Source organism: Hemitrygon akajei, chromosome 18 (genome assembly GCF_048418815.1).
Source record: "Hemitrygon akajei chromosome 18, sHemAka1.3, whole genome shotgun sequence".
In the NCBI taxonomy this organism is placed as follows: Eukaryota; Metazoa; Chordata; class Chondrichthyes; order Myliobatiformes; family Dasyatidae; genus Hemitrygon; species Hemitrygon akajei.
In genome coordinates this window covers 33810216-33836331 of record NC_133141.1, presented here as the reverse complement: position 1 = coordinate 33836331, position 26116 = coordinate 33810216, and the positions used below count along the sequence as shown (strand labels likewise).

The 26116-nt window shown below is 41.4% G+C and overlaps 1 protein-coding gene across 2 annotated transcripts in view; it reads left to right on the top strand.

Moving 5' to 3' along the window:
- The window catches only part of LOC140741286 (unconventional myosin-Ib-like), a 74746-nt gene that overhangs the window by 4852 nt on the left and 43778 nt on the right, over nucleotides 1-26116 (top strand). For both annotated transcript variants that reach the window (XM_073071307.1, XM_073071306.1), the window contains exons 2-8: nucleotides 2581-2715; nucleotides 3788-3903; nucleotides 7343-7437; nucleotides 11562-11666; nucleotides 16664-16710; nucleotides 17145-17208; nucleotides 25135-25233. In XM_073071307.1, the coding sequence (XP_072927408.1) occupies nucleotides 2590-2715; nucleotides 3788-3903; nucleotides 7343-7437; nucleotides 11562-11666; nucleotides 16664-16710; nucleotides 17145-17208; nucleotides 25135-25233 (652 nt within the window). In that variant the 5' untranslated portion in view covers nucleotides 2581-2589. The remainder of the gene's footprint in view (nucleotides 1-2580; nucleotides 2716-3787; nucleotides 3904-7342; nucleotides 7438-11561; nucleotides 11667-16663; nucleotides 16711-17144; nucleotides 17209-25134; nucleotides 25234-26116) is intronic.

Genomic DNA, 26116 nt, shown 5'->3' with positions numbered 1-26116 from the left:
AGGAGACACCATTCAGCGTGGGTCAACTGTGACCTAATTGCCCAGGTTTTGTAAAATGATGATGAAGAGGTGATTGCGGAGCATACACACCAGTTTGATGGTTTGAAGGTCTAAGAACTGTAAATTCTGGGCAACCTCTGTGTGTGTGGGGGTTGTTCTGAGAAGAGGTTGGATGAAGGCATTCAGAACTATCAGAGGTTTTCTGCAGTAGAGGGTGGACTATCTCCCTATAGCAAGTTACCATGATCTGGGACATTGTGCTCAAAGGGATAGAAGAATCAAACCCAACAAGCCTTCTGAAGGGAACTAGATAAATAGGTGAAAAGTTAAATATTTGAGGAAAGAGCTGGAATGAATATGAGAGAGCAGGATAGTGGAACGAATTGGTTAACTACTTGAAAGAACCAGCACAGGCCTAATGATCCAAATGGGTGCCTCCTACACTCTATGGTATTTACAGAACTGCTCAAAGTAGTATGCCAATTGAAATGTAAAATGTCCTTAACCTATAGATTGGAATGAATGTCCCCTTAATACACCACCAGTATACACCTGGCCAGTCATTGCAAAATTGTTATGAAAAGTGATTACAAATCCATAATTAACTGACACTTAAATGTTACGGGAATGCAAGGATGTGAGAATGGCTTGTATTCTGATTGATAATGTTGCGCTTAATGCAGCAGCCAGGGATAGACATGTTAGAGCACAGACCCACATGATCTTTTGTTTATCAGAAATCTTATTAACTCTCTTTCTGTGACTCCCAATAGACACTGAAGTTGGTCATTTGACTGCTGTAGTTTTACAGCTGCTAATGGATTCCTTTTTAGTGCTGAAATGAAGCAGAGATATTGATTGAGACTATAGTCTAACCCTGAAGCAGATATTGCTGTAATATCATTAATGTAGAACATTGAGGAGGGTAGGATGTAACCAAGTCATTGTTATTAAGATTTATTACTTCATGAACTTATTTCAAGTCATTATCATTAACCAGATAGAAGAGGGGACACTATATAAGCAGGTTTATTTGTGCTTGCATCTTCAGGCAATGATACATTTTGTCATTATTAGGAATTTATGATTGGAGGGAGTAGAGATGGGTAAATTCACACCTGACAGTTGTCACAAGTTGCAGTGATTTTGTGTTTGTCTCTATCCTTTTTTTTTGGACTCGGGAGAGATAAACCAATCTTCAAATATATGGTAAAACAGCCATAAAGTGTTACTTGAGAGCAAGCTACCTGCCATTTAGATCATAGCTGGTACGTGGCATCTGAAAACCAGGAAAAGAGAAGAGGAATGACCTGAGGAAAAAAGAAGCAAGAGGAAAGGCTGTTCAGAATTAATGTTGCTGCATTGATGTACCAGTTTTCACAACTTTACCATGACCCAAAGCACTTTGTAACAATGAATTGGATTTTGAACTGTAATTTCTTGCTAATCTGATACAAATAATGCATAAAGTGAGTAGATGCCAAAGTCATGCAAACGGAATGAAAAAACTGCAGTAACAGATGTAGCAGAAAAACACAAAGTAACTAATCAACAGCAGAGAAACATACTTCAGCAGCACTTTCTCCTGGTACATTATCTTTTTTTTAATTGGATGGGTCAGCAGTTTCTTTGAGCTCTATTTTATGGCCCATTATACAATAATTCTTGGTTGGATAAGACTGACTCTTCGAAGGTACAGTAGGATTAAAGTTTAATTCTATCTTCCCTGCACATTTGTCTGTTCAATTATCTATCCAGTTCTCCTTTTGAAAGTTAGAATTGATTCTGATAAAAGATGCTCAGCCAAGTTTCTGCACAGCAGCGGGTAGAATAAGGGAGAAAATATCTTGCTTTCCATGTGCCAGAGAATGCCATTCTCCATATGAAATCTAATATATTAATGATCAGTGATCACTGTTTATAAGCAATTGTCTCGTTTTCCCCATCATTCTATTCATAACATTGCAGCTAAATTTACCTCCTTGCTAAGAAAAGTACTCGCAACTTTCCTCTGCCCCAATAGCCCGGGTAAGAACAGGAACGCGATGCATGTGAAATCACAGGCTGACAGACTGGTTCACGACTTTCCGATGTTCCCTGTTGCACTGTCCCTCCCAACTGTTTCTCAAAGCCTAACAAAGTGGTAATGCCTGCAAAAGGTAATGTCGGTGAACTGAAGAACTCCAGAACCCAGAGCAACGTTTTGTATTTTTCAGCTGATGTGGGGCAACAACACAGGGCGGCCATCATTAAGGACCTTAACCACCCGGGACACGCCCTCTTTGGTTACTGTATCTTAACGTCTCCCTCCGCCGGCAGATTTCTGAATAGCCCATGAACCTATGAATGCTACCTTGATGTTCCTTCTTGCAATTGTTTTGGTGATTTATAATACTTTTTCTGTATGGCAATGTACTGCTGCTGCAAAATAACAAATTTCATAACATATGTCAGTGATATTAAACCTGATTCTGACAAAGAATACACTCGTCTGGAACAGCTGCCTGTGATGCAAACAATTTCACAGGTTTAAGCACTGCTGGATGGATTAATTTCATGTAATTTTTGATTCTTTTTCAGCAACCAACCATGAATAGTAAATCATCATATTTGGACAATGTGGTTGGGGTGGGTGACATGGTACTATTGGACCCCCTCACTGATGAGTCTCTACTTTCAAACCTCAAGGAACGATTCAGCAAAAATGAAATCTACGTAAGTATAGCAAGAGGGAAGACACCCATCTGTTGTTTGTTGTCACTGTCAAGCCTGATATCATAGGGAATAAATAAACTGTTAGATATGACACTTTTGCCAGCAGAATGGCTACCCTGAAATATGCAGGTGATGCCACCACTTCCAAAGGGACTCAGTTATTTCACTGTGGGCAAATGAGTGTTTTGCTTGATAGTCCACTTTGTCAAATTTGTTAGTGCACAAGGCGTTGTGCCTAACTGAATAGCCCTTGCACACTTTAGGTGCATTGTACGAGCTAAATCCAGAAGAGATCTGTATATTATGGGTCAAGTGATCTGAACAAAGTAGGTGAGGCTGTCCAGAAGAGTTGGAAGCCAGTTGGGGGTGTGGTGGGGGGGGGGGGTGGTTAGCATTCATAGAGGATTGTTAGTTTGAGGATTTTGTTGATGACAGGATTGATGATTCTGCTGGGGGTTGGGGAAACAAGGCCAGGTTTCATGGAAGGAGTACATTTCGATGTTCTGGGGTGTTGGGTCAGAAGATTGGCAGCGGATTGGGTGAAGGTGACATTCGGAAACATCGAGGAAGTATGGAGGTTGCTTAGGTCAGGATTGAAGAGCCAGGTGAGTATCTGCTTAAGTCATGTTCCCAGTGCCAGCCAGGGACCTGCTCTGGTAGACCCCTTAGGCCCCACAGGACCTGTGGGTGGTACTGCCTGTGCATGTAAAATTGGGTGAAATGCATCCACGCGTGTCGTGCATTCATGTGCGCAACAAAAATCACAAATTATATGCCAAAGTTTCAGTTGGTGAACAGCCTGATATTATATATACCTGGTGGTGCTACACATTCCATTGCAAAACCTGATGCGTATGTTTGGTGGTTTCTCCTAGTAATGTCTGGCATGTACATTGTGCACAATGTAGGAGGTGACAGTGTGCAGGTTAGTTACTGTGGTCTCTGTGGAGGGACCATTATATGTGTGTGTGTGTGTGTGCTCTTCTGGTCAGGGTCAGGAGGTGACTAGAGAAATGCCAAATGGTTCCAGGAAGATGCTAACAGATTCCTGTCATTTCACTTATCCTCTTAGACCTACATTGGGAGTGTTGTCATTTCAGTCAACCCCTACAAGATGCTTCCTATCTATGGACAGGAGAAGATCAACAAATACCGCAATGCTAACTTTTATGAGTTGAGTCCTCACATGTAAGTATAGACAGTCGAAGCACAGCCATTTTCCTTAATTGAGTGGGAGTGATTGGTTTAGTCCTCTGTCAATCAAGATTGGCGACTAAGTTATTGTAAGTGATTGAGATTGATTTCATTCACCCTAATTTGTATGTGACTATCCTTCACTCACTGCCTTTTTCTGGAGACGTTATCCTACTTTTGTTGAGAGAAGTTGTTTTGGTTTCTACTGTAAGCTCCATTTCCACTCTTTTAAATATTGCTTTGCATGGTGCATTGACTTTGCTGTGCCACAGAGTATCTAAGACAGAGGTTGATAGGTTCTTGATTAGTCAGGGTGTGAAAGGTTACGGGGACATGGCAGGAGAATGGGGTAGAGAGGGAAAATGGATCGGCCGTGATCAAATGGTGCAGTAGACTTGACGGCCCGAATGGCCTAATTCTGTTCCTAATCCTGTGGTTTTATAGCCTTATAGTGTCTGCCATGAGCTCAGAGGTGCAAATCATGCACCCTGCTCCCAACTCATTCTTCAATAGTGGCTGACACACATACAGATCAGGAATAGAAATTGGACATAACATTCACAAAAGAGCCCTGAAGTTGATCCCCAAGGTCAGGTTGCCTAAGTTATGAGAAAAAATTGGAAAAACTTGGGCATTTTAGCCTGAAAGTGAGGGTCCAAGAAGTAATCTTGGAAACCTAATAGATTTTTTAAAGTTTAGGAAAAGGTTAATTCAGAAATATCAAACTAAACTGTGAAAGAGTAATGAGAGGAGGCAAGCTTCAGAAGAGTAGGTAGTCATTTTTCAAAGGAAAATTAATAAATCTTTCATTGCACCAGGATATCCACAGGTGAGGTAAGAAATAGTTTGGGGGAACATTTAGCTTCTTTATTGTTATAGGATGAGCAAATATGGACTGAATGGCTTCTGTCATCTGTGGTCACCTTGAGAAATCATTAAGCACAGAGTTCTGGGTTCACCTGAAAAATGTGGAATTAGATAGATAGATAGATAGATACTTTATTCATCCCCATGGGGAAATTCAACTTTTTTTCCAATGTCCCATACACTTATTGTAGCAAAATTAATTACATACAATACTTAACTCAGTAAAAAATATGATATGCATCTAAATCACTATCTCAAAAAGCATTAATAATAGCTTTTAAAAAGTTCTTAAGTCCTGGCGGTTGAATTGTAAAGCCTAATGGCATTGGGGAGTATTGACCTCTTCATCCTGTCTGAGGAGCATTGCATCGATAGTAACCTGTCGCTGAAACTGCTTCTCTGTCTCTGGATGGTGCTATGTAGAGGATGTTCAGAGTTTTCCATAATTGACCGTAGCCTACTCAGCGCCCTTCGCTCAGCTACCGATGTTAAACTCTCCAGTACTTTGCCCACGACAGAGCCCGCCTTCCTTACCAGCTTATTAAGACGTGAGGCGTCCCTCTTCTTAATGCTTCCTCCCCAACACGCCACCACGAAGAAGAGGGCGCTCTCCACAAGGGTCTCATCAGAGCCATTGCTTTATAGTCAAACTGCACAGATTGTGAGATCCTTCCTGATATTTTGATATTTCAGGATTACACCTGCTTCTTGTGGGGGGAGTGGATGTAAACTTTTTAAGTAGACTGCTGCAAAAACAAGTGTACACATGTTTTGAGCTGTCAGCAGTAAGAAAAAATTTGTATGTTTTCAGTAGAAATTGAAAGGAAACTTTCCATTCAGCTGTTAATTTTTTGAATGTATTTGCTGATAAGATTAATTGGCTGTAGATAACAACCAACAAGTGTGGCAGATAATTTGTAAAATGCACAGCCAGCCAGTAGTCTCTTTACTGTCTTTTTTTCTGCTTTTGTACACTCCCCTATTGCAGATTCCTTGCTGTGATCTGCTGCCATGGGTATAACAGTTATACACTCACTTAGACCGAACATCAGCATGCTTTTGGATCAGGAGTTCCCAACCTGGGGTCCATGGACCCCTTGGTTAATGGTAGGGGTCCATGGCATAAAAAAGGTTAGGGACCTCTGTTTTGGATTATGAAAGACATCATGACTAAACTCAATGCTACTTTTGCCTAATGCGCACTCATGCTCACAGGGGTCAAGAATAGGGGATAAAAACCAGGGCTGATTTCTTTAACCTGTGTTCATTCTCTTCTCCCATACTTCATCTGGGTGGGCACAAAGTTGACTTTTACTGCTTCCAGTTAACAGCATGGATTAGGGATTGTTCTTGAAAATTGTGTAGGTGCCCGTATCTGTGGGGCTGTCAGTTTATTATGACTCTATACCATTAATCACTACCAGTGTGGAGAACAGAGCACGTCTGTAGCTCAATACTTGGGAACCTCTCGAACGTGACTGAAGTACTGGGGCAGGACTTAAAGTCACTTCTTAAAAGATGCCTGCTTTAAGGGAATGTGCAATGACTGAAGCCAAACATAAATCCCAAAGAGTTAAGAGTTTGTGTGTGGTGTTTCATTTGGTGAAAAAAGGTTGAGAGAACAGAAAATCCAAGAGGTTCTGAGGGCTGGCTGCATGGTTGACCCAGGTTTGAGGGTGAAAGGTGGCCCAAGTAATCAAGGGCAGTTGATGCTCTTAGAGCAAATCTACACCTCAGGAGAGGACAGGAACAAAAACAGAACTGTATCAAAGCAAGCATTGGGCTCAGATTTGCTGTTTGTAAATCCAACATTCTACCTGGCCTTGGCAGCCCAATGTGTGGTGACACAATCTAAATTTATAGTATTGTTTTAGCACAGAAGGCAATCATTCCATCAGGTCAGTGTGAGCTCCTGGTGGAGGAATCCCATGGTTTCCCATTCTTTCCTCAGAGTCCTGCATTTTTCCCTCTGAATCCCTATCCAGTCCTTTTTAAAGACTTTAATTTATTGTTTCCATGCTCCTTCCTGACTCCTTAATAGGCAAATAGTTTTGGATCATTACCATAAAGAGTACAAAGATGTTGTTTCTCAAATCCTTCTTGTATATTTTACCCGGAGCTTTAAAATCTGGTTCTTGAAGCATCTGGTGATGGGAACAGCTTCCCTCTCTCAGCAGCCCTGTCTGAACCTGTCGTTGTCTTGTTTGTCACCATCAAATCCCCTCTTCTTGCTCCAAGGAGAGCATTCCACTGTTGAATAGTTTACAGACACACATTCTTTGGGGTCTTGGGTGCTTGAAAGGAAATACCCAGAGTGCCAGGCATTGATGGAGCAATGGGTAGCTGGGGTCCTTGAAGAGCAAAGCACCTGTGATGAGTCATCACCTGTAGAAGACAAGAAAATTGAGACAAAAGATAAAAAAGTTGTTTGAGCATCATAATCTATTGAAAATATTTTAAGGCACTTATTTTTATATGGGTTTCTGGAAATTGTGCACTCTCTTTAACAGAATATTAGGCCACAGGTAACAGTAGCTTCTTCTCATCAACTTGTTTCTCCATGCAGCTATGCCATTGCAGATGAGGCGTATAGATCACTTCGAGACAGAAACAAGGACCAGTGTGTTCTCATCACTGGGGAGAGTGGTTCAGGAAAAACAGGTATAGTATCACAGGCAACAATTCTTCAGGCTTTATCCCTGGAGCCACCTATAATCAAATAGGATATGAAATGATGTAATGTGGGTGTAGTTCAAACTCTGAACGCGGAATTTAGACTGAGAGATGACTCAAGTCCAGTTGCTGAGTGATTATCAGCAATGTATCAGTTGGATTATCCCATAGGAATAATTCAGTCTTGTTTAATGCACTGCTGTCAAGGTCAGTAGATGGTTTGTGCAATTAGAAACCTGAAACACTAATGCACTTTTTATATCCTAGGAGCAATAAACAAATAAAATCTTCAACTGAGTTTGTTATGTAGATCTTATACCAATAGAAAGCAAGATGATTTTGACAATATGCAGTAAATTAGTATTAAAAGCTATGTGAAATGGCTTAAAAGAGTAGCAGAGCTGATGTAACATTTTAAAAGTTAAAGCTGGAGAGATCTGAAATGGCACCAGACAGTTTTGGTAGCCCAAGACATATAAGACAGCATCTGGGACAGAAATAATTGGTTAACTTATTCTTATTCAATTTTAAATGATCTACTGTTTAATGACAGTACTTACTGCTCACGGTTCCCAGCCCACAAGGTGTATGTGCATGCCTTTCTGTGGTGGGAAGTGGGTGTTCTTGTTGTTTGAACGTGACCTTAATGCAGGTGAAACCTACATTACAGCAGTTCGGGTAATGGACATTTACCCTTACAGAATTCACAAGTCATTACCCAGAAGTTTGGCATACAGAATAAAATTCGTTCTTTCAGAATTTGTGTGAAAGAAAAGTAAATAAATAAGAACAAACTTGCATCTGTTGAAGCACATCCAAATATTTCAGAATCTGGTTTATTGTCACTGGCATGTGACGTGAAATTTGTTAACGTAGCAGCAGCAGCAGTTCAATGCAATACGTAATCTAGCAGAGAGAAAAAAATCAATAAAATTTTAAAAATAATAAATAAACAAGTAAATCAATTACAGTATACGTATATTGAATAGATTTTTTAAATTAGTTTTTAATGCATTTTCTACATCGCTACAGATAGAAAAAAAAACCCCAAATCAAAATGAAGAACATTAATACAGTGCAAAAATAAACATACAATAATAATATAATACAAAAAAGATAATTGAGAAAGCACCCAAATTGAAGACATGTAAAATTAGTATCCTCCCCAAGCCCCACAACAAAAAAAAAACTCCAGACCAACCACAACACAATATAGAGACTATAAATCAGGACATTCAAACCCCCAAAACTGTAAATACACTTAGCAACAGAAGATATTAATGCCTACTACCAACAAAAAAGGAGCTGAAAGCAAGGGACCGAAAAAAAAACCTTAGTTAAGAGGAAGGTTATGAAAGTACTCAATAAAAGGTCCCCAGACCTTATGGAACTTTATATCCGAATTAAGAACTGAATGATGAATTTTTTCAAGGTCTAAGCAGGCCATAATATCATTAAGCCATTGAGCATGCGTGGGCGGGGCAACATCCCTCCATCTAAGGAGGATTAAACGTCTAGTCAGGAGAGAAGCAAAAGATAATATTCGACACTTAGTTGAACTCAAACGTAAATCTGTCTCACCCAAAAAACCAAACAAAGCAATTAATGGGTTAGGTTCTAGGTGGTGATTCAGAATATAAGATAAAGTTATGAAGACATCTTTCCAAAATTTCTCCAAGCTAGGACAAAACCAGTACATATGAATAAGAGAGGCCTCGCCCCTTTTGCATTTATCACAGAGAGGACTAATATTAGGGTAAAATCGAGATAGTTTAGATTTAGACATATGGGCTCTATGAACAATCTTAAACTGTAAAAGGCAATGGCGAGCACAAAGAGAGGTTGAATTAACCGATTTGAGAATCGAGTCCCAAGTCTCATCAGATAAAGAGATATTTAAATCATGCTCCCAAGCCATTCTAATTTTATCCACAGGGGCACGCCGTAAGAATGCTAATTTATCACGAATAAATGATATTAAACCTTTACCCAGTGGATTAATAGAAAGAAATAAATCCATAACATTTTTCTCAGGCATTTCAGGGAAGTTAGGAATTAAAGGATTAATAAAGTGTCTAATTTGGAGATATCTAAAAAAATGAGCATTAGGCAGATTGAACTTAGCAGAGAGCTGTTGAAAAGATGCGAAGCGATTATCAATAAAAAGATCTTCAAAATGTCTAATGCCCTTCCTATACCAATCATGGAATGTTGAATCATACATAGTAGGTAAAAAAAAATGGTGATTATGTAAGATAGGGCTAGAAAAGGAAAAACCATAGAAACCATAAAATTTCCTAAACTGAGCCCATATACGCAAAGTGTGTCTCACAAGAGGATTAACAATTAATCTGGACAAACTACTAGGGAGTACAGAGCCAAGAAGTGCAGAAATAGATAAATCTTTAGTGGAACTCAACTCCATTGCCACCCAATTAGGGCACTCGGGTTGGCCATGGAAAAAAGACCAAAAGGTAGCACAACGTATATTGGCTGCCCAATAATATAAACGAAAGTTAGGTAAAGCCATGCCACCATCTTTTTTAGATTTTTGGAGATAAACTTTATTAATTTTAGAACGCTTATTCTTCCACAGATATGACAAAATAATAGTCTAAGGAATCAAAAAAAGATTTAGGAATAAAAATTGGGATTGATTGAAATAAATATAAAAATTTAGGGAGAACATACATTTTAACAACATTAATACGACCTACCAAAGACATAGATAGAGGTGACCATTGTAACAGACTCTGTTTTGTAGTATATAAAAGATTGGCAAAATTTTCACGAAAAAGATCTTTAAACTTCCTTGTGACTAATCCCAAGATAAGTAAATTGATTATGAACTACTTTAAAAGGGAGATCACGAAATGTTAATTCTTGTGCTTCTTTATTGATTGGGAAAAGTTCACTCTTATGTAAATTAAGTTTATAGCCAGAAAACTGGCTAAACTGATCAAGAAGTGAAAACATTGGAGGTAAGGATGTAGACGGATTTGAAAGAAAAAGTAATAAGTCATCAGCATAAAGAGAAAGAATAGATTTTTTAAAAACAGAAATACTGTATATTAAAAAAAAGTGAGTTAGTGCCCAAAGCTTCAATGTCCATTTAGGAATTGGATGTAAGAGGGGAAGAAGCTGTTCCTGAATCGCTGAGTGTGTGCCTTCAGGCTTCTGTATCTCCTACCTGATGGTAACTGAGAAAATGGCATGCTCTGGATGCTGGAGGTTCTTAATAATGGACGCTGGCTTTCTGAGACTCCGCTCCCTAAAGATGTCCTGGGTATTTTGTAGGTTAGTACCCAAGATGGAGCTGACTAGATTTACAACCCTCTGCAGCTTCTTTCGGTCCTGTGCAGTATCCCCTCCATACCAGACAGTGATGCAGCCTGTCAGAATGCTCTCCACGGTACATCTATAGAAGTTTTTGAGTGTATTTGTTGACAAGCCAAATCTCTTCAAACTCCAAATAAAGTATAGCCAATGTCTTGCCTTCTTTATAACTACATCAATGTGTTAGGATGAGGTTAGATCCTCAGCTTCATGTTATATAAAATCATGACATGGAGCATTTCCTAAGGATGCAGCCCACTCCCCCTGTAGTGCAGGGGTTGCCTGTAATAGAATAAACAGAAGGAGATCACTTGACCCATTGTGGCTATGCTACTTAAACAGGTCCAATCTGCCCATCATGGATGTTTCTATGGTGGTTTCTATGGTGTATCCCTCAACCAACATCACTGAAGCCTTGCTCCTGATTCTGCTGTTATTTATATATATCACCGTTATCTGGTTAGTGCAGTAATGTAGGCTGTATTCTTCCAGTGGCAGTACTGCTGCATTGATTTCCCCAAGAGGCAATCTCTCAGAAATGAAATATTACCATTCAAACCTGGGCAAATCTTGCCTTCCATGCCACAATGTAATGGGTAATACCAGGAACCCCAAGTAAGTCCACTTCAGGCTAAAAGGATTTAAGAGCAAGACGGAACTAGGGTTCTGCATTTCCCACTCACCACTAGAAAAGATAGTGTGGTGCCATAAATAGTATTATGAGCCTGGTGGAAGGGAATGCTGAGGTAAAATGTGTCTGCTTTTTCCATCCTTAGAGGCTAGCAAACTTGTAATGTCATATATTGCTGCTGTTTGTGGAAAAGGAGAAGAGGTCAATCAGGTTAAGGAGCAGCTTCTGCAATCAAATCCCATATTGGAAGGTATGGCATTCCTGCGTTCATCTGATCTTCACTTAAATGTGTCCTTTCCATGATATCTCCCAACAATGCTGATTCTCTGTCCAAAAACTGGGATTCCAAAATACTCAACAGGTCAAACAGCATCTGTGGAGAGAGAAACAGTTAACATTTCAGGTCAATATCTTTAACTATATTTCCATAGCCTCTGACGCTATTGGGTATTCTTATTTTATTAGGGTTTTTTTCACTAGCTCCAGTATGGACATTATAAGCTTAGTGGCTTCCTCTGTTGTAAATTTCCATGATTTCATCTTCCCCCACTTCATATGTAAGCATTGATTTTGTGTCTTGGCCAACTACTCTATAATAGGGGCTTGATTGCCAAGACTGCCCTTACCTGTCATCGTCTATTATATAGGAGTGCTTGTTTAGTTAGCAGGACCAGAGATCCTGTCCGATTTTGTTCTCTTTTTCTTTCCCTATCCATTGGGTTCTGTGGCTAGTTGGAGCACCCCATCAGCTATCAAGGCTGAAAATTCACAACTCAACATAGAGCCCAGGTAGAACCTGGCATTCACCAGGTATGAAATTAATCAAGGCACACAGAGAAGCTCTATCCTGTACTTAAATTGACTCCTTATGTTTCAAAATAAACACTGAAAATCTAAATCAGGTCCAATAAGGGGAGAAACTGGTTTTGGGTAGGGACTCAAAACCATTGTATTACATGCCTGTCATTATATGCGCTGGGTACTATACTTCACCCACCTATATGCCCAGTTAGCTACTGGGACCTGGGACCATAAAAATATCAATTTGCTCAAATTCCTCTGGCTAAGTTTCAATAGTTCATTTGGAGTTTCCATGTGAGGAAGGAGATGGTAACATGCAGTAATATCTTGGATTTTTTTATAATATTGTTGAAAATACTCTGTTTTTTATCAGCTCTATTACAGATGTGGCTGATGAACAGGTTGATCATTGACTCATTCCCACACTACAAGCCCATAAGACCTAGGAGCAGAATTAAGCCATTTGGCCATGGCTTATTTATCAACCCTCTTAACCCCCTTTTCTGCCTTGTCCCTGTAACCTTTGACACCCTGATTAATCAAGAACCTATCAACCTCTGTCTTAAATACATCCAATGGTTTGTCTGCACAGCCACCTGTGGCAAAGAATTCCACAGATTCACCACCCTCTGGCTAAAGAAATTCTTCCTTATCGCTGTTCTAAACTCAATTCTGAGGCTGTACCCTCTGGTTCTAGATTCCCCTACCATAAGAAACATCCTCTTCACATCCGCTGTATCCAGTCCTTTCACTATTCAATAGTTTTCAATGAGATCCCCCCTCATTCTTCAAAACTCCAGCGAGTACAGGCCCTGAGCCATAAAATCATCCTCATATGTTAACCCTTTCATTCCTGAAACCATTCTTGTGAACCTCCTCTGGATTCTCTCCAATGCCAGCACATCCTTTCTTAAATAAGGGCCGCAGCTCACAATACTCCAAGTGTGGTCTGAGGCTTTATAAAGCCTCAGCATTACATCCCTGCTTTTGTACTCTAGTCCCCTCAAACTGAATGCTTAACGTTGCATTTGCCTTCCTTACCACCAACTCAATCTGCAAGTTAACCTTTAGGGAATCCTGCACAGGGACTCCCAAGTCCCTCTGCATCTCCAATTTTTGAATTTTCTCCCTGTCTACAAAATAGTTTGTGCCTTTATTCCTTCTACCAAAGTACATGACCGTACACTTCCCTGTACTGTATTCCATCTGCCACTTCTTTGCCCATTCTACCAACCTGTCTAAGTCCTTCTGCAGATACTCTGCTTCCTCAACACTGCCTACCCCTCCACCTATCTTTGTATGGTCCACAAACTTGGCCACAAAGCCAACAATTGTTTCATCCAAATCATTGACAGTGAAAAGAATTGGTCCCAACAACGACCCCTGCAGCACACCACTATTCACTGGCAGACAACTAGAAAAGGCTCCCTTTATTTCCACTCTTCGCCTCCTGCCAGTCAGCCAATCTTCTGTCCATTCTAGTACCTTTCCCGCAATTCCATGGGCTTTTATTTTGTTAAGCAGACTTCTGAAAATCCAAGTAAACAACATCCACTGACTCTCTTTTGTCTACGCCTGTTATTTCCTCAAAGGATTCCCACAGATTTGTCAGGCAAGATTTCCCCTTTAGAAAGCTATGCTGACCTTGGCCTATTTTATCACGTGCCTCCAGGTACCTCAAAACCTCATCCTTAACAACAGACTCCAAAATCTTTCCAACCATTGAGGTCAGACTAAAGTGATATATAATTTCCTTTCTTTTGCTTTCCGCCCTTCTTGAAGGGTGAAGTGACATTTGCAATTGTTCAGTCCTCCGGAACCATTCCAACATCCAGTGACTCTTGAACATTCATTACTAATGCCTCCATAATCTCTTCAACCACCTCTTTCAGTACCCTGTGGTGTAGTCCATCTGGTCCAGGTGACTTATCTACCTTCAGACCTTTCAGCTTCCCAAGCACATACACTCACTTCTGCTCCCTGACACTCTTGCATTTCTGGCAATCTATTAGTGCCATTCACAGTGAAGACCAATGCAAAAATACTTATTAGGTTCCTCCACCATTTCTTTGCCCCCATTACTACCTCTCCAGCATCATTTTCCAGTGGTCCGATATCCACTCTCGTCTCTCTTTTACTCCCTATATACTGTATCTGAAATAAAATTGTATCCTCATTTGTATTATTGGCTAGCTTACCTTCATATTTCATCTTTTCTCTCTTTATGACTTTCCTAGTTGCCTTCTGTTGGTTTTTAAAATATTCCCAATCCTCTAGCTTCCCACTAATTTCTGCTACATTATATGCCCTCTCTTCTGCTTTTATGCTGTCTTTGACTTCCCTTGTCAGGCGTGGTTGTCTTTAGAATACTTCTTCTTTGGGATGTATCTATCCTGTGCCCTTCAAACTTCCCCCCAAACCACCAGCTATTGTTGTTCTGCTGTCATCTCTGCTAGTGTCCCCTTCCAACTTTGGCCAGCTCCTCTCTCATGCCTCTGCAATTCCCTTTACTCCATTGTAATACTGATAGATCGGACTTTACCTCCTCCTTCTCAAATAGCAGGGTGAAATCCATCATATTATGACCAGTGCTTCCTAACGGTTCCTTTACCTGAAGCTTCCTAATCAAATCTGGGTCATTACACAATACCCAATCCAGAATAGCTGATCCTTGAGTGGGCTCAACCACAGGCTGCTCTGAAAAGCCATCTTGTAGGCATTCTACAAATACCCTCTCTTGGGGTCACACACCAACCATATTTTCTCAATCTATCAACATATTGAAAACCCCCATGATTATCTTTTTTACATGCCTTTTCTATCTCCTTTTGTAATTTATATCCCACATCCTGGCTGCTGTTTGGAGGCCTGTACATAACTCTCATCAGAATCTTTTTAACCTTGCAGTTCCTTAATTCTACCCACAAAGATTCTACATCTTCCAATCCTATGTCAGCTCTTTCAAAGGATTTGATTTTATTTTTTATCAACAGAGCCATCCCACCCCTCTGCCTACCTGCCTGTCCTTTTGATAAAATGAACATCCTTGAATATAAACTCCCAACTTTGATCTTCTTTTAGCCACGACTCAAAGATGCCCACAACACTCTAACAGTGCTACCTCATTCTGCATACTGCATGCATTCATACTGTGTACAGCACCTCCAGTCCTGTAATCATCACCCTTTTTGATGTTTACCTTTTAACTCATCCCACTGACTGTAATTTTGCCCCATCATCTGCCTGTCCTTCCTCACAGTCTCACTACACACTACACACTGCATCTGCCAACTGCCCCATCCTCAGCCCTATCACTCTGGTTCCCATCCCCCTGCCAAGTTAGTTTAAACCCTCCCCAACAACTCTAGTAAATGCATCCGCAAGGGTATTAGTCCCCCTCGGGTTCAGGTGTAACCCGTCCTTTTTGTACAAGTTGTATCTTCCCCAGAAGAGATCTCAATGATCCAGATAACCGAACCCAGTTCCAAGTCACACATTCATCTGCCTAGTCATCCTATTTCCACTCTCACTGGCATGTGACATGGGCAGAAATCCAGAAATTACTACCCTTGAGTTCTTGTTTTTCAACTTTCTGCTTAATTCCTTATATTCTCTCTTCAGGACCTTATCCCTTTTCCTACCTATGTCATTGGTGCTAGTATGTACCAAGATGTCCGGCTGTCCATCCTCCCCCTTCAGAATGCTGTGGACCTGATTCGACACATCCCTGACCTGGCACCTGGGAGGTAAAGTCCCATCCAGGTGTCTCTGTCACGTCCACAGAATCTGCTTTCTGCTTCTCTAGTTATGGAATCCCCCATCACTACTGCACTCCTCTTCACCTCCCTTCCCTTCTGAGCCATGGAGACACACTCAATGCCAGAGAGCTGGTCATCTGCAGCTTCCCCCTATAGCCCCCCCCCCCCCACCTCCAGCAATATCCAAAATGGTATAATTGTTGTTAAGAGATACGGCTGCAGGGGTACTCTGCACTGGCTGCCTATTCCCTTTTCCTCTCCTGACAGTCATCCAGAGACCAGTCTCCTGCAACCTAGGGGTGACTACCTCCCTGTAGCTGCGGTCTATCGCCTCCTCATTCTCTTGTACACCTCCTTTCTTTTTATTGGCCCCGCACTGATCGTCGCCTGCCGAGGGCATAAAAAAAAGTGCCCGAGCTCCTTTTGAACCTCGTGCCACGTCACCAATGAACCGATTGCTGCCCCTTGAGAACGACCTCTGCCGGCGTCACTCTTTAATCTGTAATGAGACAGATCACCTGGCAGAGGCCTCGGCTGCCAGCCTCCGATCCATAACCTCAGTAAGGTCAAGGATGCACTGTAGTGGGAGAATCAACCCTATTGACTGTGTTTCCCTTCACTCTGTATAATTGCTGATTTCTTCTCATGAAGCCAATCCTGGTTATAGTTTAAATCCTTCTTTTCACAGCTTTCGGGAATGCCAAGACCATACGGAATGATAACTCCTCCAGATTTGTACGTATTACTAGCTGATTCATATGGGTGAGGGAAGGGGAATGAGGATTTTGGATATGGAGAGAATTAATTGGATTAATTTTTTAAAAGTATTGTGCAGTTCTACCCAATAACCTCATATTTCATTTATCTATAATGGGCAATTTTTGGTCTGACGGAGCCTATCTCTTAGCAACACCAGATGGCAGTTGTGTTCTCTGTGAGAAAGTGACTGAATGGAAACTACAGCTGTTCTCCATGAGAAGGTGGTGGCTGGGGGTGGGGGTGCTCTCCCGGTAATGTTGGACAGGAAGTCATTTAAGATGGGGTGAGGGAAGCGGAATTTGTTATTTACAGTGAGTTTTCTTCTGGGCATTAGTAAATAAATAGTAAATAAATTAGTAAGTAAATAAATTCTTGCATTTATATTTTTTATTAACTGTTTCCATGTTCAGGGAAAATACATGGACATTGAATTTGACTTCAAAGGCGATCCATTGGGTGGAGTCATCAGTAACTGTAAGTGCAGCTCTTTATAATGAAGTCATCCTGCTCCTTGATAGCCCTGTATTTGACCCTCTGCTAACAAAAGGCCAAGCGAGGAATATTCCTTAAACCTCAGCTCATTCACCCTTTCGGGTGATATGCAAGAACCTACAAGATATAACTTGGGCAATGTATCTTACTAATTGCCTCCATAAGGAGATGCCCAGCACGGCCAAGACTGGCTACTGAACAGGGCACCAAGAATGAGTATTCTTGAACCCTTTTCTCTGAAGTCTGAAAACTCACTCATTCCTCAATCGTACTTTATTCTACTTGGCCCCTGTCACCCACACTGTTCTGAATTCTGAACAGGGAAATGCCGTTTTTAATACAGAGTGGGCTAGCAGTTACAGATATTGACCAATTAGTAAACAGTGCATGTTTGAATTCCTTACTTGCAAGATCAGTTGCCATTCATAATGGAGGTGTTAGAAGTCAATAGAAACTCCAAGCTACAACTGATGATACTTCGATATTTTGAAGTTAGTAAAGCAATTGCCCCTCAGTTGGTGTGGGTTTCACACCCTTTCATTATATTCTTACCTTGTCTCTAGTAAGCATAACCTGGTGTGGAAAGGGAGGCTGTGCTCTTTAAAGACCTTTCTTGCCTGGGCTGTCTGCAATCTATCCTTGCTTGGACATCATGCCTTACTGCAATTGCCACACTATCCACACTTCTACACAGTTGCCTCTGATATACGTACTTGCAATTTCATTCTTGGTTCGGACCATTGGTTATATTCTGCTCCTTTGTTAGCATGGAGTCAGCTTCTGGATATGTACAGATATACATCCCTGAGATTTGTCTCCTTACAGGCAGCCACAAAACAAAGAAACCCAGTAGTACCCTTTAAAAAAGACCGTCAAACACCCAAAGTGCAGGAAAAAAATCAAATCGTCCAAACAAGAAAAGTAAGATTGAAGTTCACGAAAGTGAGTCACAAAATCAGTCAGTCTCGGTTCAGCGCAGAGATGAGTAAACCTTGCGGACCAGCAAGCTGAATACTGGCTTCATCTCTCACCTCTGGCCCCAACACCCTGAACTTTTCAATCTGGCCCTGCACTTAATTTGGTCAAACCTCGGAGTTGCTCTCCTTGCTCTTGGTCTCGGGCCCCGCTGCTTCGATACACTCTCAGGCTCAGGCCCTGTCACCGCGATTTGACCCATGCACAGCACACCACCACCATCTTGCACCTTCAAGACTTCAGTTCACACCACAAAAATACCAGGTCGTACAGGCAGTTCAAAAGCTCAACTCCAAAAAGGAAGGTACAGGCTATTGATTGCAGTATTCTTTCACTTACACTAAATTTTCTGTCTGGTAATGTACTCTGGGATGTTGAGATTGCACACGAACACAAAGAAAATATAATTATTACATCTCTCTTGTGCAAAATTAACCGTACCAGCTAAAAATCTAGCTGTCCAAGGCTCAGTGAACAGTCTAGGAGATGAAACCCTACTATCTGCAGACATGAGTGCAGACAAGGAGAAAGCATATTGCAGACATTTTTAAGGCTAAATAGTGACATTGGTTGCTGGATATTTCATGGAATTTCCTAATTTATTTCTGAGGTTCTATGTTATCAGGTAATAACTCCTGAGATCATTTGAGCCATCTGATATACCCAGCTTAAGTCCCACATAAGTCTCAGTACCACTTCCCCAAAATATGCTCCCAAGGGGTGAGACAGAGGGAAAATTTGAATTATATTTGATGACACTAAATAATCTAGGTTGGTCTCTATAATACCCCCTTTGTGACTGAAGATAAAATGGTGTAGGCTATTAATTTATGTTACAAGTATACAGGAACTAAGTGAGACCTAGCCTGCAGTGTGTGTGCAGTTTCTCTCTCCTTACCTAGGGAAAGATATATTTGTTATGGAGGAAGCACCACAAAAATTCACCAGACTGATTCCTTGGCTAGTGAAATTGACATACAAGGGTCAACTGTCCCTGCTGGAGTTCGTAAGAATGAGAGGAGATCTTATTGAAATGCCTAAAATCCTGACACACAGTAGATAAACAGACTAGATCGGGAATTTGTTTCCCTGGCTGAGGAGTTTAGAACCAGGTGTCCCAAACTTGGGATGGAATGTAAGATATTTTGAACTCAGTTAGGGTGAAATTTCTTCACTCAGTGGGTGGTGAGCCTATGGAATTCTCTCCCATAGAAGGCAATGGAGACCACTTTGCTTAATATATTCAAGAAGGAGATAGACACAAGAGCATCAAAGGGTAATGGGAGGTATATGGTATTGAGATATAGAATGCTCTTTTCCTACTCTTGTTTATCTACTGTATGCCCCTTTTCAGATTTGTGAATGGAAGGTCCTGCACTGGGACAAAAGGTACAAAACCAACCAATGCTAGGGAGGCCTGGTACATGTGCCAGAGTTTTATGGAGGAGCAAGTGATGAAATTCTGAGTTATAGCACTTGGAAGCAAGTGAAATACAGGGAATGCCTTTAAAATGTTAACCCAACCAACTCAGACACAATGCACCCATATGAGTTTCAACACTACCAGTTAAAAATGAGATTGGTTATGGGAAGGTAAATTTGAGGGTTACCTGGATGATGATAATCTAGATCACTGTTTAACTAGGTCTGAAAGAGTCAAATTTGTTTACTATTATATGAAACTCTGTGTGAGTTCTATTTTTTACTGGTGTCTTAGTAAAGCATTTTAGATATTGCTTACACTGAAAGTACATATTGCGCAGCTTACAATTAATGACATTTTAGCAATGCTTTTATAGATTTGTTTGGCAATGTAATACCTAAAAATAGTCCAGAAAAACATCTCACAGGCCATCAACCAGGAGTGACTAAACTTTTTAAAGTGTTCCATTTTGTTTGAACAATAATATTCACAATGGTTGATGAGCCGAAGAGGAAATAAATGCATGAAAACTGGAACAGAGATTTGTGATAGCAACTAGCGGAAGATATGACTGATGTCAACCAGTCATCTTGGAGCAGTCAACCAGTAATAGGAACCGAGTGTAATGCACCATTAACAGCAATGGACAAGCAAACAGTCAGAAAGTAGTCAATAAGCAGCTGAGAGCAAACTGCAAAGAGTGAAATAGCCAGCAACAGTTGGCAACGAAGAGTCAGCAAATATTAAACATCTGGCAGTAATATTCCGCAAATAGCTGACAGCACATAATCTACAGACAGGAAGTGCCTGGCAGCGAACTATTGACAGTCAGTAAATACAAAATAACTGGCTGCAAACAGTTAGCAAATATCAAACAACTAGCTGCATCGGTCAGCACAATCCTGGCAGAAAATAGTCAACGAATAACAAAGCTGGCAACGTACAGCTGGGAGAACGCATTCTGCTCGCAGTGCCAATACGCATATAACCAGAAATAGCAAAAAACTGGCAAGCAAATCTGCAAACAGCTGGCAGCGCAGCAAATTGTCAGCAGCGTATGCAGCAGGAAATAAACAGCTGACCGGTAAAGCACAAGCAGCAGACAAATAGAAACTAACTGGCTGTGAAGTGTGCAAATTGTTGGCCAAATAGCAAGCAGCTGGCAGCAAAGCCAGAAAAGGCCAGCAGCTGGTATCATTTCAGCAAACAGCTGGCAGCAAAGCCAGAAAAGGCCAGCAGCTGGTATCATTTCAGCAAACAGCTGGCAGCAAAGCCAGAAAGGGCCAGCAGCTGGTATCATTTCAGCAAACAGCTGGCAGCAAAGCCAGAAAAGGCCAGCAGCTGGTATCATTTCAGCAAACAGCTGGCAGCAAAGCCAGTGGATGGATGGTAGAGCAGCAAACAGCTGGAAACGAGCAACTGTCAAATAGCAAGGGTGGCAACAAAGTCTGCAAACAGCTGGCAGTAGGCTGCTGGTGAACAGCCAACTGTTGGCAGTAATAGTCAGCAAACGGCTATCTGTAAAATGTCTGCAAATAACTAGGAGTGAACAGTAACCCAGTCAACAATTCCATTCCTTCTCCTTAGGGAGTCCCTCTGGATCAAGGATAATTTGTGTCTACTTCAGATTTACAGTCTCACCAGCCACCTCAGGACTCAAAGTAGGAACTGCAAACTTTAACAGATGGGGACAGTAGGTGGCTTGATGTATGGACTTGAAGTTTCCAAAATCATCCAGAACACTGTTGCTCCACTTGGAGTCAGTGGGAATGGTTTTTCAAGGAGGCTTTGAGCACATGCTTGATTTTTTTCCTCTATCCACCTGGTAAATGTTTCGCATGGCAGGGCTTCTGTTTTGGCAGCCTGGTGCTGGGCATAACCTGCCCAGATGGTGGCCTGGACAGGCCATTAACATTGCTTCACCTGTCCTTCCACTGAATGTGGAGGACTTGTGGAGACAGTGTTGGTGATGGGCAACATACAGACAATGAATTGCAAACCATCAACACGACCAAGGCAGCAAATAATAAGATGCAGCAAATATAAAATGCAATATATATCTTTCTGGTTAATGCCTTGCACAACAGGGCTTCTGTGATTTGTGGCAGTATCACTGAAGTCTCACAGAAACAAAAACGTACAAACTAAGTAAGGTTATCGCAGCGGCAGATAGTGGGAGTTCTGGCAATACATTTAGCATTTACAGAAAATCAAAAATAGATGTGTTGCAGTGAAGAAGAGCATTTAGTCCATCTTGTCTGTATGAGGTTTCTGTAGAGCAACCCAAAGGCATGCAAGTTATTTTTTCCCCCAGTGGCTCTCCCTGTTCCCCTTTAAAACCCTTATTGCGCCTGTTCTCCCTACCCCTTAGTTCAAGGTCATCACTGCATAAAAACAAAAGGCTTACCCCCACATTCTTCCTGTACCTATTTATGTAGAAGAGCCTTCGCTGTTGCTCCTGTAAGATGTCTGTAACCTGGTCCCAGATTTCTAATTCTGGGTGAACAGTTGCATCATTTCATCCATTCACCCATGAAAGTAAAAGAGTGGCCTTGATAAAACTCCAGTAAAGAGCGGCCAAGCGCTTCAGATGGGAGAATGGCCCTGACTAATCAATTATTTTCTGCTGGATCAAATGTACCAAGTATAAAATTTTATAATGTGATGTTCTTGAGCATCCAAGATGCTCTATATCAAAGGTTGTACTGCCCGAGGAATAGGGAGAAACAGCAACACACACAAAATACAGGCGAAACTCAGCAGGTCAGGCAGCTTCTATGGAAATGAATAAACAGTTGACGTTTTGGGCCAAGACCCTCATCAGGATTGGTCTGTCCTGATGAAGGGTCCTCACAGATGGTATTAAACTTGGCGAGGATGGACTTGTAAGGTAATGCAAACTGAATTGAAGCAGATACCCAGTAGTGCCAGTCAGAGGCATATAAGTTCAATATAGAAATACCTACTGCTCATTGTGGAACAATTTTGATGGCATGTTGTTTATGTCTGGTGTTGAAGTATCAAAGGGTAAAGAGACCTTGAGCTATACATAAGCTCCACTTAAGTTTCATGAAAGAATTCAACACCTCTATGTGGGTTAGAGATCAGTAGCATGATAAATGATGATAACACTCGGGTCGGAGGTCCAAGAATCAATTTAGGTGGATACAATCTTCCTTATCTGCAAATCCAAAACCAATTCCTGTTAATGATTATTGGTGGACTTTGAGAGGTAATCCATGTAAGTCAACAACTGCAAATTGGGTTTAGAGCTGTCTATGGCCTTTGATTAAAATGTATTATGAATGCACTATCTCTGATGTGTTTGCTGTTTGAAATATTATCCCATAAAATTGATAGGAGGGACATTCACATCCTTGCTTAGGATTTCTCTCTCCTTAGAACTCTCACTTCCCTTTTGACTGTGTTCCCAAGGGAAAAATCCAGTGTATTTTGCAGTTTGGAAGTATAACCATAGGTTTCCCTAGGGCAATGGAAAGGAATTTTTTAGTTTAGTGACTGTTATCATGTAGGCAGTGAGTCAGTTAGATAGTGATGTTTTTGCTTAGTAAGGATGTCAAAGGCTAAGGGGGAAAAGGCAGGGTAGAGAGCGTTAATAAATCAAACTTGATGGAATGGGGGAGCAGACTCAATGGACCAAATGGCCTACTTTTCCTCCTATGTCTTATGGCCTTATGGTTAATATGTGCACAGCAAATTGTGGAAAGTTTAAATGCAGCCCGTGTTAACTTTGATTGAAGTACTTTCACATTGCCCAACTTTTTGTAGTGTTTTGCTTTTAAGAAACCCTGGGTAACAATTACTAATTATTCTCTGCAGCCATTAAAGATTCAAGGTCAAAATGATAGACAATAGATAACACAAGGCTGACCAGCATTTAAAAATGGCTATGGTTGCATAGTAATTGGGGGTGGCAATGGAATAGAAAGACCTTCATCTTCCCTAGGGCAACTGGGCTATGTGCCAGTTGCTTTAAAGGACAATCCTGTGATCAATTGTCTGTCATTTTTCCAAAAATAATGTGCAGATTTTTAACATTGCTTTTGTAAACTGCTAGCCTCCATCAGTATCAAGGTGTTAGAGTAATTAAATTGAGAGACACTGCCTTTCAAATTCAGATTAGTTTCATTTATTGTCATATACATAGGGTGCAATGAAATTCTTTGCTCGTGTGAAGTTCATTGAATAAACAGTGCACGTTGTAATAATAAATACAGCAAAGTATCGTAGTGCAAACTGAAGTAATGCAAAAAGAAATGCTCAGGTAACAATAACAGAAGAGGTCGGATTTAGGGATTGTGAATGTGGCAGCACCACCAGCGAGGGGATGTGAAAGAATGGATTGGTTCAGCAGTCTGGTAACAGTGGGAAAGAAGCTGTTCTTGAGTCTGGTCATCTGGGCTTCTACGCTCCCTTATCTTCCCTTAAAAGGTAAGAGAGAGAGAAAAAATGGCCAGTTTTAGGAGTTTGCTGATGTTTCTTGTATTACAATAATGATAACACCTCAGAATACTTCATTGGTGACAAAATCCCCATTTTTGGGATGATCAGTGGTCACAAAAGGTGCAAGAGAAACACTGGTCTTTTACCTATAGATGCTCTTGTAATAAATGGATAGAAAGTCCTAATCAAGTTGTGTCCAAATCTGCAGTAGTTTTGGTGTTGTCAAACGTTTCATAACCTGAGGAGGAAACCCTACCCTCTCCTCTGTGTATCTGAGCACAGTTCCAGTGGTGCTTGTATCCCAACAGGTGCTCAGAGCAGGTGAGGTTCACTGCTGGAATTGGCAGTAGCCACTGAGGCTGGGGTCTGGAGGTATGCTTTCAAGAGTAGAATCTGACTGGAATAGTGCAAGAGCTGTGCATGGGTTCTGTCTGTCACAGGTGAGAATCCGGAAACTACAATCTCCCGTGGCTCAATGGTGATTGGTACATTCTCAAAAGGTTCTACAAGCGGGAAAATGAAGTTCCACTCTCACGCAGTGGAGATTCACATTCCCAGTCTGGATTAAGGCTTTTGTCTTGGCAGAACAGTTGAAATTTTTAGCTCACTGAGCTTTGCATGCAAAGGCTGGGCCTGTCTGACGCAGTGCCAGATGAAACGATATTTTTACACTAGTAATGCACTCGTCTGCTTCATTCATCCATGTTCCCTGTAAAATATTTATTCCAGTAGTGTAACAAGAGGAGTTAAAATATTTAAAGGATGTTTTTTAAAAGTGGTCACCAGTGGACAAGAAAGGAGTCGAGAAGTAACTGAGATCTGTCCTTTAGAAATGTGGGCACTGGATCTTTCGTAAGAGATGAGCTAAAAAGTGCCAAATGCTGCTTCATTTCTACCTCTGATTTAGTGACTTTTATTGGTCTTTAGTGTGTTGCATTTAATTTTGTATACTGTGAATTTAAGCATTTTATCTGAGTGCGAAAGCAGAAGGTGAGTAAAGGCAAACGTGAGCTTTGTTTTGAGCTTTGACGGCTTGGGTGTTTCAGATCTCCTGGAAAAGTCTCGTGTTGTCAAGCGTCTGAAAGGGGAGAGGAATTTCCACATCTTCTACCAGCTGTTGGCAGGGGGGTCACCTGAGATGCTGGGTGAGTGTTACTAATCTGTCTCCTGCCCTCCAAAGCTTTCTCCCAACGCACATCCTATTTCATTGATGGGGCCTCATCTCCTCAACCTTGCCCAAAAGATTCAGGGACAGATTAGTATTCTTCCATCCTGGAAATGCTAGCTCAGAGCAGTTTCTGGATAGGGTAATCCCAAAGGATGCCCACTCTCCTCCAAGAATCTCATTTACACATCCTGGTGAGCATTGACAGTGAGTCTCTGCTGACAAATCAAATGTGGCCAATAGGGACTGGGCAATAAATGCAATGCCCATATCCCCAGAATGAGGACAAAGTACACAGAAACATAGAAAACCTACAGCACAATACAGGCCCTTCGGCCCACAATGATGTGCCGAACATTTACTTTCTTTAGAAATTGCCTAGGGTTACTGATGCACCATCAATAACTCTCTCTGAGACGTAAAGGCGAGGTCTCGGCTTTTATTGACTGGAAGAAGGAACGAGCAGTGAGTGACCACCATACTACATCCTGGAGACTGAGGGAGGAGCAGTGCCTCCAATCACCTTTATACAGGGGTCTGTGGGAGGAGCCACAGGGGCAGTCAGCGGGGGTGGGGGGGGGCGTGTCCAGACAGGTATATGTAGTTCACCACAGTTACCCATAGCCCTCGATTTTTCTAAGCTCCATGTACCTATCCAGGAGTCTCTTAAAAGACCCTATTGTAACCGCCTCCACCACCGTCGCTGGCAGCCCATTCCACGCACTCTCCACTCTCTGCGTAAAAAAACTTACCCCTGACATCTCCTCTGTAGCTACTTCCAAGCACCTTAAAACTGTGCCCTCTCGTGCTAGCCATTTCAGCCCTGGGGAAAAGCCTCTGACTATCCACACGATCAATGCCTC